Below are 17487 nucleotides of genomic sequence, written 5' to 3' on the forward strand. Positions count from 1 at the left end.
GAACAAGAGCATTTCCATGCCACTGACACATTTTAGATAGAAGAATCTACTCTTACCCCATAACTGTATGTTTAAAAAATATACTGAGACAGCACCTGTTTGTTGTTGAGTTTGCTGACAAATATATACTCAATATGTGTAATTCTTAAAATATCCTTTTCAGATCATTTGAGCTCTGGAAATGCTGCAGTAAAGATGTTTTCTCTTTGTAACTGAAGATGACCTCTTAGGCTGCGTCTACACAGTGACAGATTTTTTTTTTAAATGCACCTTTTTTCCATTTTGGCCTTCTATCAACATTTTTTGTGACATCTCGCTTTTCAAAATGTGGCCACATGTCAGATGCCATCTTTCATGCTGGTGGCTGCCAGTCACAGCAGGGGACATCAGTGGGTACTCAGGAAAACCAAAACAGGAGGCTTTGGAAAATCAGTTGGCGTGCAGAAGATTTATTTATCCACATGCAAAAAAACCCCAACTTGTTTTACTTATCAATAATCTCTAAGCTGTTATCAGTTTATCAAACAGTCCACAAGTTGTCCCAGCACTAAAGAGAATACCTTTTTTCGATCTTTGCATTTTTTATTTGTGACGGGACATGGACAGCTCAACTGCCTCTTGCTACAATTTTACATTTGTAAGAGGAAATTCAGTGTAAGCTGGCAATGCTAAATATGGCTGAGGATGTTACGTTAAACTTGTACCAGTGTCTTATTTTAGTCATCTGATTTTCAGCATTTGATTTTTTAGAATTTGAGGGTTTTTTTTTTTTTTTTTTTTTTTTTTTTTTTTGGAAATGTCTAGTAGATTTAGTCCAGAAAAGGACTAAGTCTGCTTTGCAGGGGGATTTTTTAATTGAAATTTTTGCATCCAATTATAATCAACTATGTGTAAAGCAAAAAATAAGATGTTTCTATGATAAATTGATAAATTAATGATTAATGATGAAATTATGACAAATTAAGTAGAAGTGGCTGGAAGTAAAGGGCTGCATTTTGTTAGTTCAGCAAACCTGCTATCAAAAAAGCAAAACGTTGACATGGAATGTAGGATTTCTGAAGAAAGATGAAAGGAACAGTTATTTTACTCTGGAAGATAAATAGCAAACCTGTATACTGTACATTTGTTGCATATCTCTCTTCTGCTTTATGTAATTCAACATTATGTGTTGAGCCAATGTGCAGTTTCTCATTGATCAGTATAGGTTATAAATTGATTGATTTAAAATAATAAATCAGAAAGTAGCCTAATTTCAAATAATCTAGCCCCGTGAAGGTCTCATTTTGATGAATGTGGCTTGCTACTTAATAGATTCCATTTAGTTATTGTCTCATTTTCATCACATGAATTAAGTAATGAAGTATTTTTACCCAAACTGAGTTTTGATTTTGGCTGTCCCTGCCTTCCAAGACGATATCAGTGGTATTTTTTTTTTTTTTTTTTACCTGAATTGTGGACTGTGTAAAACCTGAGAGAAAGGTTTTGTCTGTATACAAACTGCTCAAGGCATTATAGAGGCAGAAGTTTTGCTTTTTGCTGCATGATCAATTCAAAAAGATCTACCACTACTTGCCTGCTTATTGAGCTTTGAGTGACCCATTTAGAAACCAGATGCGACCGCTGTGTCATCGGTCCTTGAACACTTTCAGAAATGGGTGTCATTCCATTGGTGACTTACTAAACATACAGAGTTTTCCCAGAAAAGTCTCTTATCACACCCGTAGTGTGTGTGTGTGTGTGTGTGTGTGTGTGTGTGGCTCTCATTTTCTCATGTGCAGGAGTTTGCACTCGTGCATGTAATTTGTTTGTTTTTTAATGCTGTATCACATCCAGTCAGTCTCTCTTGTTCTTTGTCTCCGTTGCATGCACACACTGAGCTGCAGTGTGGCCCGGCGGCAGGGCTATACGAGGCATCTTGTTTACATCAGAGCCAATGGGAGGCTAAGAGAGGGGCTCTGTTGATGCCGCTTGGCCCATTGATGGGGCCTGGCACTACCATGTGGGTCAGTGCAGCCACCAGCCACAATGCACCCCCAGTGCAACGTGAGGGAGGAGGAGAGGAGAAGGAGAGTGGGAGGTGCTGCAAGGACATCAAAGGAAAGCTGCAGCTCGTTTTCTCGACCACTGGTTTACAAACTTTTTTTTTCCCTTGGAACCCACTTTTTAAAAACAATAAACCTTCATGAACCAGCTGAACTTCACACAGTCGGTCTGGGTGAGACGGCCTAAAAATAAAATCTCTAATTTTTTTCCACACCAAACTCGATTTACAGTTTGTCATTTTTTTTCTCTTTCTTTTCCAGCTGGACCATAGGTCTATTGTAGTCAAGTGAGACCCTCTCCAGCTCTCTAGTGATCTTTTCAGGTGTATGCTTGTATAGATGAGGCAGGGAAACTTCACTGAAACACTTACAGCTTGGTAGCACATACCTGGGGTCAAAAGTTCAGCGTGTGGTTAAACCCTGACTTTTCTACTGTATACATGGGCACCATATCTCTAGTGATATGAAATTCAACTACATACATAATAGCTTTCCACCAGGCCCCTTTCTAGTCATATGGGATGCAATGGGAAATTGATTCCACTGATGTCGGCTGCTTTTTAGCAGGTGCTTGTGGTCTGCTGTGGTCGTGTGCATCTCGTAATGAAAAATGTTTCTCCCACTCCGCTGCATGCCTCCATCTGAGATGCTGAAATAAATCGCTCGTGCTGCTGCCTTTAGATGCAACAGCCTTTAAACAAACAATGCAGCTGACCGTGGTTTGTTTGAGGTCTGACGCCGCAAAGCCGAACCAGTTCCAAACTACTGACGAGACTGAGCCAGGCTTGGGTCTAGTTTGGACTCAAAAAAAAAAAAAAAAAAAAAGAACAGAGTTATATCCTGTTCTGTTCTGTTTTTTTGTTTGTTTGTTTGTTTTGCTTTATTTGTAAATGTAAAATTTCTCCACAAAATGGAATAGGCCTATACCTTTTAAATGTATAAATAGCAATTCATTGAACAACAGCATTGACCGGAATATGAAGAGCAAGGTCGGAGGAAGAGAAATTTAAAAGAAAAAGATTAAAGAAGGGAAAAGGGTTGTATAAGCAAAGAGAATTTGTTTTCCTAAATGGTTCCAGATTTCATTCATGTAAGCACATAGAAATGTGTATGTTCTTAACCAGTGTCTGGTCATTTTCACACAATAAAATGCACAATAAAAAATATAGCGAGAGAAAGAGAACTGATTTTCTGGGAAAAATCTCATTGACCCCTGTTCATTTGACTCTTTTAACCCAGTTTTAATGCTGTATGTCGCCCCCTGGAGATGGCCTCATAGTCTTCTAGGTCAAATATCTCTTTATATGCACTCTGGTTAAATAAGATTGTTGCACATCCTTGCCTGGGTAGAACAATTTTCCTGTGTGAGCCACACTTCCAGTGCAAGTTAATGCAATTTTTTGGGTTAAATTAAATGAATGGGATTTTAAAAAAAAGGAACTCGTGAGCTTGTGGTTACAACTCATGAACTTGGTGTTTTAAGTGAATTTCCACTTCTGAAGCCACAAATACCATAAGGGGGGAGGGGCGTTCATATGGACTCCTCTCCAACACGGTAAACACGACCCCATTTGAAGGCAGCATAACGCTATCCATCTCTAATGTCAAGGTTTCACTGATTAGCTGAAGGAGTGCTAATCAGCGGCTGGAGCCACCTGGTGTAGCCTTAGGTCGGAGGGAAAACCTGCTAACTCTCCATCCATGGCAGATAATTGGACGACACTCCCCTGCAGGATCAGCTGGAGGCTTGTTGATTCTCATTGTCTTGATTACAAGCTGCAATTGAGAAGGGATGTGTGTGCCTGATTGGGTCCATGTATGTGTTTGTTTGCGGCTGCCAAATGTTTCCGCTGTGACGCTCCCCCCTGCTGGCATGCAGTGGATCTGATTCGCCAGGCATGGCAAGGCCAAAGCTGATTTGGACGCTGTCGGGTTTTTCTCTTGGCAGCTGGTGTGAGCCTCATTTTCCATTGCTCTGCTAGCATCTGAGGGGTGTCTGGCTTTTTGTTTAGTAATGTCGGGGTCTGGCATAGCTGGACACAAACACAGGGAGGGAACAGAAGACACTGTTAATGTGATCAGACAGGATATATTCCCCCCAATGCTCATACAGAGACATGGGATGCCTGTCATTCACTTTGTGTGGAGGCCTAACAGCGCATCTAAAATGGCCTTTTTGCAAGGGAAGCATGGTTGGTATATCGGTATTGGGACGAAATTATGCCTAAATTCTTGATGCTCCAGTGAATGTGTACATTTTGAAAAGCACTGTATTTATGTCTGCATCTGCCAGTGGGCTATCATGACAAGAGTAGGCATAATAATATGCTAATTCTACTACATCTGCTGAAAAATATGTGCATATATCAGTATCGGCATTTGCAGTCAGCCAAAAGAGCTGGAAAATATCAGCATATTGGATATCCAATTGCCCACCAGCTCTGCTGTTTTAAAAAGACTTAATATTCAAGCAGACAGGAAATTGCTGCTATTTATGTTGGCCCATTTTAAACCCTTGCATTTTTTGTGAATTTTGTGACAGCCTCAAGAGGATAAGGATTCTCTCATATTTGCATCATATTTTTCCAAACCACTCCATGTCTGAAGATACAAATTTACTTACAATCTGGTTCGTTATGCAAGAGTAGGTTCTGTATACACCAGGCACTTAGCTCCTCTCAGTGCATAAGAGCATGTTAGTCTCTTATATCGACATCACTCAGTCCTCCTGGCCCATCCTAAAGTGTTGTCCCAGCTCTTTCTGTTCAGGGCAAGACAGCTTGACCAAAAATATGTAGTACAAAATGACATTCCTGAGGCTGACCTGGCAGCTCTCCACAAAGGAGGCCAAGAAAAACGGGACTTCTGAAAGGCCTGACTGGAGTTCAAGGGCCACACCAGTGATTTAGCAAGAACATCTACAAAACATAAAAACTTCATTTAATTTTTCCCCAGAGGAAGCTGTCATATTTTAGAACTTGCTTATAATTTTTAGTACGTTTTATCCAAACTTTGGTTCCAATCCGATATGAAAATTAACATGTAATAAAGTCGTCCACGTTAGTTTTCCTAAAAGCAGTAACACTGTTGTGTTTTGATGAAATTGGGGCAGAGTGAAACGGTCCCTTCACTGGAAAATAGCCCCCAGAGAAACGTTTGCTTTACACAGCAAAGTATCAGTTCTGTGGTGTGTCTTTGTCAGCTGCAGAAGCAGAACATTATAATATTATAAGGTGGCTGTTTGAACCAAAAACTCGCGTTTGAAAATTGAGCAATTGCAATTATATGATGTGAAATCTTTAATACCCCGACATGTTTTGCAAAATGGTTTGTTGCAATGTAAAATGTACGGAAAATGGGCCAACTTTCAAAATCACTGGTTTGGTCTTTTAACTTAAATTGATTTGGGAATAAGCAGTTCCACATAGCTAACTTCTAGATAAGTCAAATCATGCTAATTCAAGCCGTTTGAAGAGTCAAGATAATTACTCACTTATAACTAGACCTAAAGAGAGAGCTGAGATGTTCATGGCCAGCAGAAGATTGGCCTGACCAAGCCCCCCCAAGGTTTGACACTTTGCACAAATGAATATTGTAGCTTGAAATTTGTCTGCTGTGTCAAAGGTCTATATGTATTGTTTTATTTTATTTTTGAATTTATATTTTTGTGCTGGTTTTCGCTAACCTGTAGCCTTCTCTATGTCTGTAGGTACTGATCAGTGTGACCTAAGTATGCTGGTTCCTTGTTGGATTTTGGCTCTAACCCCTACCTGGTGACAGGACCTTGGACTTGGATTTAATTTTCACTCGCTGACTGTTTCATGTCCCACCCCTGATGGCCCTATAATACAGTTAGCCATGTTGAATGCAGCTGAATAACGCACAAGATTCAGGGAAAAAGAAAAAACAAAAACAAAAACGGCAACTTTTCTGAACTCTCCTCCAAGGACTGCGATGTTTGTCTTAGAATGAGAAACTGAGTGAAGAAAAAGTGGAAAGCGAGGGAATCTGAGGGGGCTGGAGCGCTCGTGTCGGTGACAGAAGAGAAGAGCTGCGGGGAGGTTGCCATCCTATCTGTAGGTTGGCAGAAGCAGAGCCAGCCAGACCCTGAGGATGACCAGCCTGTTCAGGCGCAGCAGCAGTAATGGAGGCTCAAGAAGCGGTGGAAGCGGCGGAGGGGGCGGCGGAGGGGGTGGTGGCTCGACCCCGGGCCAGCTCAACAACAGCCGACCCAACCGGCAGGTCCGACGCCTGGAGTTCAACCAGGCCATGGAGGACTTCAAGACCATGTTTCCCACTATGGACTATGAGGTGATTGAGTGTGTGCTGCGCTCCAACAATGGAGCAGTGGATGCCACCATTGACCAGCTGCTCCAGATGAGCATTGACGGACAGGGCTCAGATGACAGCTCAGACTCAGATGACAGCATCCCGCCAGAGGTTAGTGCAGTGGGTCAAAGGTCACGAACGTCACCAGGGAATCTAAAAACAGCCATAGAGCCAAATGTGTTCTTAGTACTAACAACATAATGCTAAACCTTTCCTCTTCTATTTGAACCATTTCCTTTTACATTGTTACTAATAAGGGTATTTAGCAACTAGCAGATATCTTGTAATGCAATTTGATCCTTTTCATGCCAGAAAAGAATATTCACAGTCTGATCCAAATGTTCAGGTAATGGGTGTCCCACCGATAACCTGCATAGCACTGATAAATTTGTAATCAATATGTAATGGGGGTGGAATACGATGCAGTTCACAATTCCTGGGTGCTAATTTGATTTATATCGTTATTCTGTAAATTTTGCAGACCTGTAAGTATTGCAGTTCAATATTACAATTATACAATTATATTACAAAGTATTGATTCACCATGGCGATATAAAAATCATCAAACAAAAAAAAAAATTGTAATTGTTGAATTGATTTTACCAGTAACTCGGCTTCTTTCATTTGAACCATTTCCGCTTCCATCCTAACCACTAATTAAGAAAGGAAAATTGAAATGGATTTGCTGAGACAGCTCTCAGGTCGTCCAGGTGATGTGTCAAGACAAGACGACTGGCACGTTATCTGGCTTTGCTCAGAAACATTGCATTAACCCAAGGTTTCATAATCCACTCGAGGTGCCTTCTCTAACACTGATTGAGTTCAGTACCAACTCAAATGTGAAACCATGTCATGCGTTACTTTGAGGGCCCTCAATGCCTCCCTACTCCACCCTCCCACACTTTGTTTCTCACCACATTTCCCCCTATAATTGTTGAGTTATTGAAGCAAGTTTTATTGATTGATCAAGAAGTTTTAAGGATTGATCCACCCAGTCTGATACAATATATATTTTTGTTTCAAGGTTTGTGTGTGATTTTGTATTTTTAACCAGTGCTTATTATGCTCTATAGCACAAACCATTGTCCAAACAGCTAAATATAACATCAATGACAGGAAGGGTTCTGGCTCCCATTCCTGAAGGGAGAATTGTCAGAACTGCAACCTCCAGTTATCCTACCAGAATAGAGAAAAATCACAGTGAGGTGTCTAAATCTAGTTTGTGTTTGTGTCCCAGTTATGTTGTCTGACACTAAAGCCTCAATTCAGATGTGAAAAACTCTCATTTAGAATGACAGCAAAGTGCTTTCAGAAGTGGAGCCCCATGGTCAAACATTTTTCTCATGTGGAATGCAGGTTTGAATATGCAAAATTCAGTTCTTCACAGTGCTGTAGCAACTTGCACAGGTACTGCAGACAGGTTAGGAAAACTGAGGGAAAACTAAAGAAAACTTGTGTTTTTGCTTTCTGGCTCTTGCCCAGATTCTGGAGAGAACGCTGGAACCGGACAGTTCAGACGAGGAACCCCCTCCTGTTTACTCTCCACCAACATATGACATGCACATCTATGACAGGAAATATCCAGAAGCCCCACCAACACCCCCACCAAGGTAAGGACGAGAGCTCGAAGATGTAATTATCAGGATAAGCTCTCCAGATGGAGTACTTCTGACAGTGCAAGTCTTTTTAGAACATTGAGTCATCATACACGTCAAAACAAGGTGATCAGAGGCATAATAATCAAAAAATAAAAATGACTGTCTTGTGATTCTCTTTTAAATGTCATTATCATTTTGCAACTATTTTTCCAGTTTCCTGCATGCCCTGCAAATTAGACTGGACACAACACTTCTGAAAATGTGCACCTAGTCTGAACAAGCTTGAATGCCAGCACCTTTGGCTGCTGAAATCTTCAGTGATTCAACACATTATGATTATATTATACAGGGCAGGCAGAGGCAAATTAAAATTCACTTCTACACTCTGAAGAATACAACAGGACTAGAGGGTTTTGTTCAAATGGTTTTACAAAGCCTAAATTCTCCCAGACTCAGAGCAGGGCCTTTTATGGTGCCTTGTCGATTTGCATGCCCTGAATATGAATCACAGGAGCCTTTGTACATCTTGTGAATCCCCCACCGCCCCCTTTGGTTGATATCATTACTTACTCCACCTGGTGGTCACTGTAAAAACTGCAGATGGTCTCTCAGGTCCATCCTTGGGACTATTTCTAACAAGATGACCTCTAACTGGATTTGCAACACTCTGTTTATCCAAAATATATTAATATGTCAGGGTAGCGTCAGAGATGCTTCACTTTCTTTTACAAACTATTAGTTTCATGCATAGCATGAAACTAATGAATTTAAAACCAAAAACAGTAAATTGAAATGATGTAAATGATCAATAATTGTTTGAAATGACCATGGGTGAATTGCTCATACACCCTATGTTATTGCTAATATTGCTAATGCGCTGTGTTACTGGACATTACTCCTGTAGATTTGAAGCTCAGCCGCCTCCAGGCCACCAACAGGTGAGAAGCTACCGGAACTGGAACCCTCCCTTGCTTGGAAACCTTCCAGATGATTTCCTGCGGATCTTGCCGCAGCAGTCAGACAGTATTAAGGTAAAGAGTTTCTGTCATTTAAATGTGTGAAGCTGAAGCACTTTTTTCAGCTTAGAAATTAATCTAAATCAGACAAATAGTGAGTCAAGTCCACACTAAAAAAAAAACCCTCTGTAGCATCAGAATCACATTTCTTTGTAACACAGCCACAACTGATGTTCAGGTGTCTGTACACTCCAGTTGTGAAGGCACTCATGCTTGTCAGGCTTGCTTTGGAGCACATGTTAGAACATGTAGCTGCTGCATGTTCTGACCATCCAACTATGTTTGAGTCCAATGAAAAAAGATTTCAAAGGCTCCTCCATGATATAAAATGTTTCATCATGTATAACTGTTAACTTACAGCAGCTCCGTAGCTTACTTTGGCTCAGAGCAGAAGTTTGTTGAAGGAGTACAGAAAATGTGAAAATGATCTTCACCTGACTCTGCTTAATGATGATGGTAAAGGGGAAGCATGAGACAAAGGCATATGGTCCAAGGACACATTTTGGAGAACAAAACTGGACAAAACAGAGCAATTAGAGATTTTAGAGTTGCATCTATTATTGTGTTGTTGAATAATGTAGCATTTATTTCTTCAAAATAACTGATAAATCACTTTGTCTTTCAATTGTCAAAATAGAGACTAATTTTCTGCTGATGGACTCAATGAATGAGCACTAACTTTCCTCCATAGCTCTTTAAAGAAGGCTGCAACACCAGTGTACATCTGCTCTGTCTCCCTCTGCAGAGCTCTCAGAGCAGTCTGTCCCAGCCTTCATCCTCCTCCTCCTCCTCAGTCTCTCTAAGCCAGTGGACGGCCCAATCTGGCTCTCGCTCTGGAGCCGCAGGGTCCAGTGGAGGTTCAGGTCCGGCGGCAGGAGCTTCAGAGCAAGAGAAGAAGCTGAAGCAGTATCTGGAAGACGAGCGCATCGCCCTGTTCCTGCAGAACGAGGAGTTCATGAGGGAGCTGCAGCGCAACCGAGAGTTCCTCATTGCCTTAGAGAGAGGTACGACCTGTAAAACCACAGTCATGACAACCAGTTGTCCAAAGCTGTCCTGTTTTGGTGACACAGTGTGTTAGGATATAAGCTAAATAAACCGTAGATTTCACACACATTTTGGAAAACATTATCTAGGTCTGAAATTAGTTAGTGCCCACTGCACTCAGCGAGCAGCGTACTCCAGCCTCGCTTTGTCAGGTCCACAGTTATTTGAAATTCTAGAACAGGTGTGCTTATGTTATGTGAATTGGAAGGCCACTGCACTTGGACAGGTTGGTGCGTTATCCAGGATGTAACTCATAAATCATGAAGAAGTGGGTCGCACTCGAGGTGAATTTTTTCCACAAAGTGTATCAGTGACAACAAGAGGAAGATAGCACCACTACTGTTTAACAGGGTGAACTATCCCTTTATTTTATTTTTTTTTTACTGTAGTGAATAGTGAGTGATAAATACTTCACTTGCACTGATTCGGTTCTACTATTCATATTTAAATAATGATGAACTGTTTAGTATGTTTACACTCTTTTATTATGTGATGCATTGCAATGATTTGCAATTGATCACATGACCAATGTAATATAACTACCCTGTTTGAGATTGTATGTGGTGGACATTCATACGCCTGCCGCTACCTTGGAGAAAACTCTCTGTACGCAGAGCCATACGTAGACAAATTGACACACTGACAAGTGCAGTGAAAGTCCCAGTCTCATTAGAGCCCTACATCTTTTTACTGTTATTCTCATAATTTGCCTCGATGCTAAAGTCTTATGCTTCTTTTCGTCTCTCATAGTCTCACATCTTTCAGCTTATGATCAAGGCACTTGCTTCCATGCTTTTAAAGAATATGTAAAATTAGAAAACCTCTCAGCTATTGATTTGATGCTCTGAAGGTAACCTTTGAAGGTAACCTTTTTTCCCACATCGTTTTATTTTCACAATGTGTACAATGACCAGCTGCATTAAGTAAACAAAGAAATACAACAGTACACTGTGTATCTCCCTCCCCCACCACAGCCACCCCCCTCCCCAATAAATAAAACAACTAAGACAACAAATACACATACATGAGTAAAATAAGCGAGTAAAAAAATAATAATGCTACATTTTCAGCTTATGAAAATATACTTGCATGTACACTAACCTTGCACACAGTTAAAAATTCATATATAAAAATAAATAGACAAATAAATAAAACAGCAAACACAAAAAACAGTGAGTTTTAAAAAACAGTATCATAATATGTCCATGATTTATGCAGTCTTTCCAAAAAAGCTCAGGTCCTTCATTTTGCCAAGTCTGCTATTGAAAACCTGTGGAAAGTTTTTCAAAGTAAGAAAAAAATGTGAGTCAAAAATCTTGAAAAATATGTCCCGTGTTATGTTTTTCTAAAGCCTTTTTTTTTTCCAAAATAAAAGAAAGCATTTCTTGGCAAAGTTATTGAAATGTTACGGTGATTAATAGTCTGCTTATTTTGGATCTAAGTAAATAAAAGCAGTGTTTTCGATAAAGCTCGGCGAAGTTCACACTGTCTCATATCTTTTTGGTCTTGTGTATTTTAAATTTAAAATCAGTAAACGCATGTGGAACTTGTTGTGTTTATTCCTGAACCACTTGCGGCTGTTGGCGTGTTGGCCAAGACAAACCTCTTGCAGTAACAAACAGCTGCTTTTACACTATTTTCTGCGACACAAGAGTGTTCCCAGAGTTTAACTGAATGAAATTGTTGGATAAACTCGTTGCAAATAATTCCTTATGGTGCCACTGAAATGCGAGCTCCTCTGTGGTACAGCAAACCCAAACACAAGGTTGTTGAGCTCCTCAGCTGCTAAATCCAACAATGCAGTCATCCTCAAACTGTTTTTCCTTTTTCATCAAGCATAAAACGTGACCACAGACTGCTCAAGATGGATGGACTTGCACTTGAAATCAAAAGTTCCTGCTCCATCCTACCAGACCTCCATCATCACACCTTTGTTCCTCACATCAGTGGTCATAACATCTGCTCTCTGTTTTTAGATCGCTTGAAGTATGAATCAAAGAAATCAAAGTCCAGTCATTCATCTAGCATGGAGAATTCCACAGGTAGATATCACTCATCACGCTTCCTCTGCCAAGCTATCTGTAACTTTGTCTGTGCACATTGAATTCTACTGGTGTCTGTGTGTCTGTGCATTCACTGTGATATTTGTCGGCCGTGGTGGGGATTTGTGTGTTATAGCTATGGTACTGTAAAAGCGTATTGTGTTTGTTCTGTGCATGTTTTGTACATTAGCACATATACAGTGCAGTAGTGTTGCTGTGTCTGCCCGCAGGAGAACACTGTGCTTCAGCTTCAGTGGAAGCCGTTTCCGACGACGCCATGTTCAGAGACAAGCTCAAACACATGGGCAAATGTAAGGCCTCTGATTTCAAATACGACTGATATTTCACACGTAGCTGCATCCGCCTTCTGAGAGCGTCACGCCTGCTTGCTTTGCTAATGGCCGTGATTGTTTTCCTCTGTTCAGCGACAAGAAAGAAGCTGTTTGAAATTGCCAGGACATTCTCAGAAAAGACAAAGAGGAGGAAGTCAAAACGGAGGACACTATTGAAGCATCATTCGTATCCTTCATTTTAACCTGCATACCAGTTTTTTTTTCTGAATCCTCTGTGGGTATTTCTGTCCGTGTAGCAAAGTCACTTGCTGATTGTTTTTTCCTGAAAGTTGCCAGATCTTATAGTTTAATCACCATATTGATATAGTAAAAACTCTTTCTCCACCACAAGTGGCATATCCCCAAATTTCAGTAACTTTGCCTGAGTTTTTGTTGTTCTTAACCAAGCTCTTGTTCAGATTGGGCACAGCGAACTCCACAGCCAACCTCCTTGATGATGTGGAGGGAAACCCCTGTGGTAAGACGTTCACCTGGCAACAACCAGAACATATGATACCTCATGAAAAATCTGCACAAAATCATATCAACCTTTGCTTTCATACTATCCTGCTCCTTCACTCCTAGTTTCTTTTATCCTGTGCCTTCCCAGAAAATGCCACCAGTTTTTTATTTTATCCCATGTGAACACAACACGCCATCTATCAAGTTAATGCTTTAATTTGTCTCTGTGCCTTTGTCCAGAGGAAGACGGTCGGCCCAGAAGAGCAGCCACTCAGGAAGAGAATGAACCACGCAAAGAGTCGATATCATGGTGAGGCACTGGTCACTCATGCCAGGGTATCCATGGGTCCTAGAAAAGTCTTAAAGGGATTGTTCACCCATTTTGAAAAATTTTATATAATTTCACTTCCCCCACTAGGTGTTCTGTAGGACGGTAGTGGTGCTATCTTCCTCTCATTGGTACTGAGTGCTGGATACTGGCTGGACGCTCCAAATGCTAACTGTTAGCCTCCTGCCATTCAAATTGACTTCCCCCCAGCTAATGTTTTTAAAATAAGTCATTTTAATCTGCACGAAGAAGGTTTAACATCACTTTACAAGTGTCGCTTTCTGAAACTAAAATGCACATATGACTACATGGACGATACATTCACTCAAATTACTGTTTATAACTGTATTTTTCCAGTAACTTCTGTGCTTACTGTATCACTCAGCGTCAGGCTGTCTGAGCTCCCAGTGCTTTATTTTCTTAACTTGAACACATGAACATTTTTCAAAATGGGTGTACTATCACTTTAAGGCCAGCCATTCTGCTAAAACCTAATCAGCCAGACTCCCTCCTGCCTTTCAGATCCTCCCATGCTGCACCACATCAGGGTTACCATGGCGACTGCAGCATGACCCATGGGTGGTGGCCTTGCAGCTCTTCCTACCTTACCCGCCCTCTCTAATATGAACCAGCCAATCCAAGGCCCAGCGCTGGGTTGAGACCAGGAACTGGACTGTTCCCCATGCACTGGGCTTATAACTGTCTATAACTGCATTATCTCTGTATTATAACACTTTAATATATAATTTCAAATGTAAAGGAAAGATGAGTTAGTCCTTACCAATATTTTTTATTTGTTTCCTTTAAATCTCCATTGTAAGAGGTGCATTAACTGTAGTAATGATTTTCCCATATTAACCCATGATATATTTTCCCAGTCCTATACAGCAGCACACTCTATGTATGTCTGTAATTAAGGTCCCTCAGGCTGGGTGTTTAAAAGCCAAAGTGTGCACATGCCCCTTTATATACTCTAACCACGTAGAGTGTTTTTCTACCATGTTTTTTAAATGGATAGTAATATTTTGCCGTTTCTTAACGTCACCCCCGCACAGATCCACCCGGCCTCTTCTGGCATAAGTCTGAAAATTACAGGAACTTTTACCTGGAAGTGTGCAACAGGAAACTGTCCAGAGTAACACACATGCACACATTTTCATATCAAGGTAGGCAGTAAGCAGTGTGACCAGGGGACGTGTGTCACGGGTGGGCGGGCTGTGAAGAAATTGAAATTCTTGGGTGTGTGTGTGAACTTCATAGGGGCTCAAGGTAAACCTGCGCAAATGTCAACACTTGGCTGTAATAACCACAGCTTTTCACATCTCGGGCCACATTCACAGCAAGCCTGTTTCGCTCGGTGAAGTAACTGTGCAGTTCCTTTCATTTGATTGGTTTGGTCAGGTGAAAATGATGACATGTGACTCAGTGGCACCGATTAACCACACGGCTGAGGGTGTGGTCACACCACCGATTCATCTCATATTCATCAACAACACTTTTTCCTGGAGGAAAATGAGAAGAAAATGAAACAAAAACTAACCTTTGTTGACAAAAACTATAATGAAATATAATGAAATGTTCTTTCATCAACAAATAAAAGACAAAAATTCCTAAAATAGACTGAATAGAATGAAGGCACAACTCCTCAGTTTGGAAGGGAACAGATGTATGGGCTTATTTACTCTGATAATTATTTCAGCATAAAAACAAAAACTAAATTGAAAAAACAAGAAAATATAATGGATGTAGATCAATCTGTGTGAAAGACATTAATAAAGAACTTAATGAAGACTTTAAAGAGAAAAACACGAGAAAAAATTCAAATCGCTGAAGTTATTGTCGACAAAAAATGACACCAAAACGTCAATTCAAAATTTGAATGCCTATGATGTGACTAAAATCAAAATAAATTTTAGTCAGAATACTAAAACCTAACTAAATTAAAATTGGATGGCAAAACGTTTTTTTTTTTTTTTTGGTTGTTGTTGTTGAGGTTCACAGTGACTAATTACAAGTGAACCAATGTCGCATGGAGTCACAAGTCGCTTGAGGAGCTTTTCAGTCCAAACAAATGTGGCTCGAGTTCCTGTTTCCTTAGCCAAGCATGAAGGTCAGAACCGAGTGAGCATCAGCCCAGAGAGCATTTTGTCATGCTGGGTTCTCCAAACATCAGCAGCGTTCCCACGTGTCCTGGAAAACCTGGAAATTACAGACTCGTTTTCCAGTCATGAAAAACACCTGGGTAAATTTGAAAATGTCTTATATAAATGAGATCTTGGAAAATTATAAAGTTTGTATGAGATGATTTGATGCTGGGTTTCAACACCTGTTCTTACACACATTGTTTTGTTGTCACGTGTACGGAAGGCCAAACAGGTCAAAAACAGGCAAAACCGACGCTTTGAGCCACACTGTTGTCAACACATTTGCACATTCTTAGCGTGCAGTATAATTTTTTTTTTTTGTTTCATCGCAGTATGGAAACTGGAAAATTAAATAATGAGTAGAAAAATAAAGTAGAAAAACAATAAAGTTGATGCCATTATTGGAGGCATGTTATGTTTGAGCTTAAAGCTAATCCTAATGAGGAACTGCTGGCTATCAGATGTTCTTACATCTATAAATCCTCATGTTTTAAGGTGGTTTTCTCACCACACTGCAGGTCTATCACAAAAGGACTGACACCTGCATTTCCAGCTGTCTCGTGTGTTTTTCGGTTCTGTTACTCAAACGACATTGTTCTTACTTGGCCGAACGATCCGAACTACAGGAGTAAATGTTCCCGGGCCGCACATGCTTGCTGTAAAGGGGCCCGTGAAGTGCGAGCTTCATTCACTCTTCCACCAAAGCCAAGCTCTGCTTCTATTCTGCCAGAGTCCCAAGAGCTCTTGTAATAACCCTGAACAAGAAATAAGCAAGATATTATGAAACTGAAATATCACTCTAGCTACACTGCCATATCTCAAATTGTCTCTACTCTTTTTCAGCACATCATTTCTATATTGATCTCATCTCCTCGAGTGAAGGGGAATGCATATTTCTAAATGCCAGTGTTATTACTGTAAACAATGCCATAATTTGTAGACATTATAGAACGAATGCCTGTGATTTCCACATGAGTGACAGACGCGGGTCTGTCAAGGCGGAAAGTAATTCTTTGGTGTGCGACTGGGGAGAAAACGGATCTAGAGTGCAATTGGATGATCCTGCTGTGAGGACTCACTCTGACAGGCTGCTAATAAAACTGAGGACTGACATTGGCCCTGTGCTTTATCTGACATACGGCTCTTTAGGCTGAACTGAGAATCACAGATTTGATTAAAAAAAAAAATTGCTTGTGATCCAAGAGGTCTTTCATCTGCGATTGCATTTTTGAGCAGAAACTGCCTATTCCTCTCTTTCATTGTACTGTAGATTTTTAAGTATAGCATGGACTAAAGCAATAGTAAAACTTCCATGTAGCCTATACGAATGCAAAATGCCGGGCGAACTAGAGAAGATGATGTTCTGGAGCTAGGCTTTCGTCACGAAGGTTATTGATGTTAAGATCATGACAGAAAAGATGAATTTCTATCAGTGAATTCCTTCCTTTGTGCATTTTCTTCTTTTTTTTTGTCACTTAGGATTTCTACACCTCAGATGTAACTTCCCTGCACTTATCTCAGTTCATTTCCTTGTAATTAAGACTGAAACATCAACATCTGCCATCATTAAAATATCTGAAGGTGCTATCCACTTATCAAAACATGAAGATGATTCTGACTGCCGAGCGGTGGTGTCGATGGGACGGGGTCACAACCTGAAATTCTCCCGCTGCCGCAGTTTGGTGAAATGTCGGCTCGTGCTGATTGTGCATTTAGTTGTTTTTCTCATTTGTTTACTGTTGGTGACTTTTACTCAAGTGCTCACCAGCTTTAACCGGTATATCTTGGCAAAAAGTTCATTTTTGATTTTGTGATGGCACACAAGGGGGCACTGTTGTCTTTATTTATTGCCATCAGGCTTTCAACTTTAATTTCTCTTATTTGTTGCATTAAAAAAAATACCAGCTTATTATTTGACTGACTCAAATTATTTCATTGACTCAAATTGGGGTCAGGAGTCAAAGGTAATGAACAAAATGAAAGCCGCAATCAGACATGAGGCACATGACACCTGACCGTATGGATTGTTCAAGTCCATGACATTTCACCCTCTTATCAGTCGGCCTGTCAGTTCATAAAAACAGTTCATAAAAAATGTCTTCAGTTCACAATATTCAGCTGTTGTCTAGAAAAGAATGAAACAATTTTTT

At 40.4% G+C, this 17487-nt stretch overlaps 1 protein-coding gene across 1 annotated transcript in view; it reads left to right on the forward strand.

Annotated features, from left to right (window-relative positions):
* cuedc1b (CUE domain containing 1b) overlaps positions 1 to 17487 on the forward strand; it is a 37295-nt gene extending 19808 nt beyond the window's left edge. The window contains exons 2-11 of the mRNA XM_030066773.1: positions 5752 to 6482; positions 7854 to 7981; positions 8874 to 9000; positions 9731 to 9989; positions 12006 to 12071; positions 12302 to 12382; positions 12497 to 12590; positions 12823 to 12881; positions 13106 to 13175; positions 13716 to 17487. Of these exons, the coding sequence (XP_029922633.1) occupies positions 6156 to 6482; positions 7854 to 7981; positions 8874 to 9000; positions 9731 to 9989; positions 12006 to 12071; positions 12302 to 12382; positions 12497 to 12590; positions 12823 to 12881; positions 13106 to 13175; position 13716 (1212 nt within the window). The 5' untranslated portion in view covers positions 5752 to 6155 and the 3' untranslated portion in view covers positions 13717 to 17487. The remainder of the gene's footprint in view (positions 1 to 5751; positions 6483 to 7853; positions 7982 to 8873; positions 9001 to 9730; positions 9990 to 12005; positions 12072 to 12301; positions 12383 to 12496; positions 12591 to 12822; positions 12882 to 13105; positions 13176 to 13715) is intronic.

Source organism: Myripristis murdjan, chromosome 13 (genome assembly GCF_902150065.1).
Source record: "Myripristis murdjan chromosome 13, fMyrMur1.1, whole genome shotgun sequence".
In the NCBI taxonomy this organism is placed as follows: Eukaryota; Metazoa; Chordata; class Actinopteri; order Holocentriformes; family Holocentridae; genus Myripristis; species Myripristis murdjan.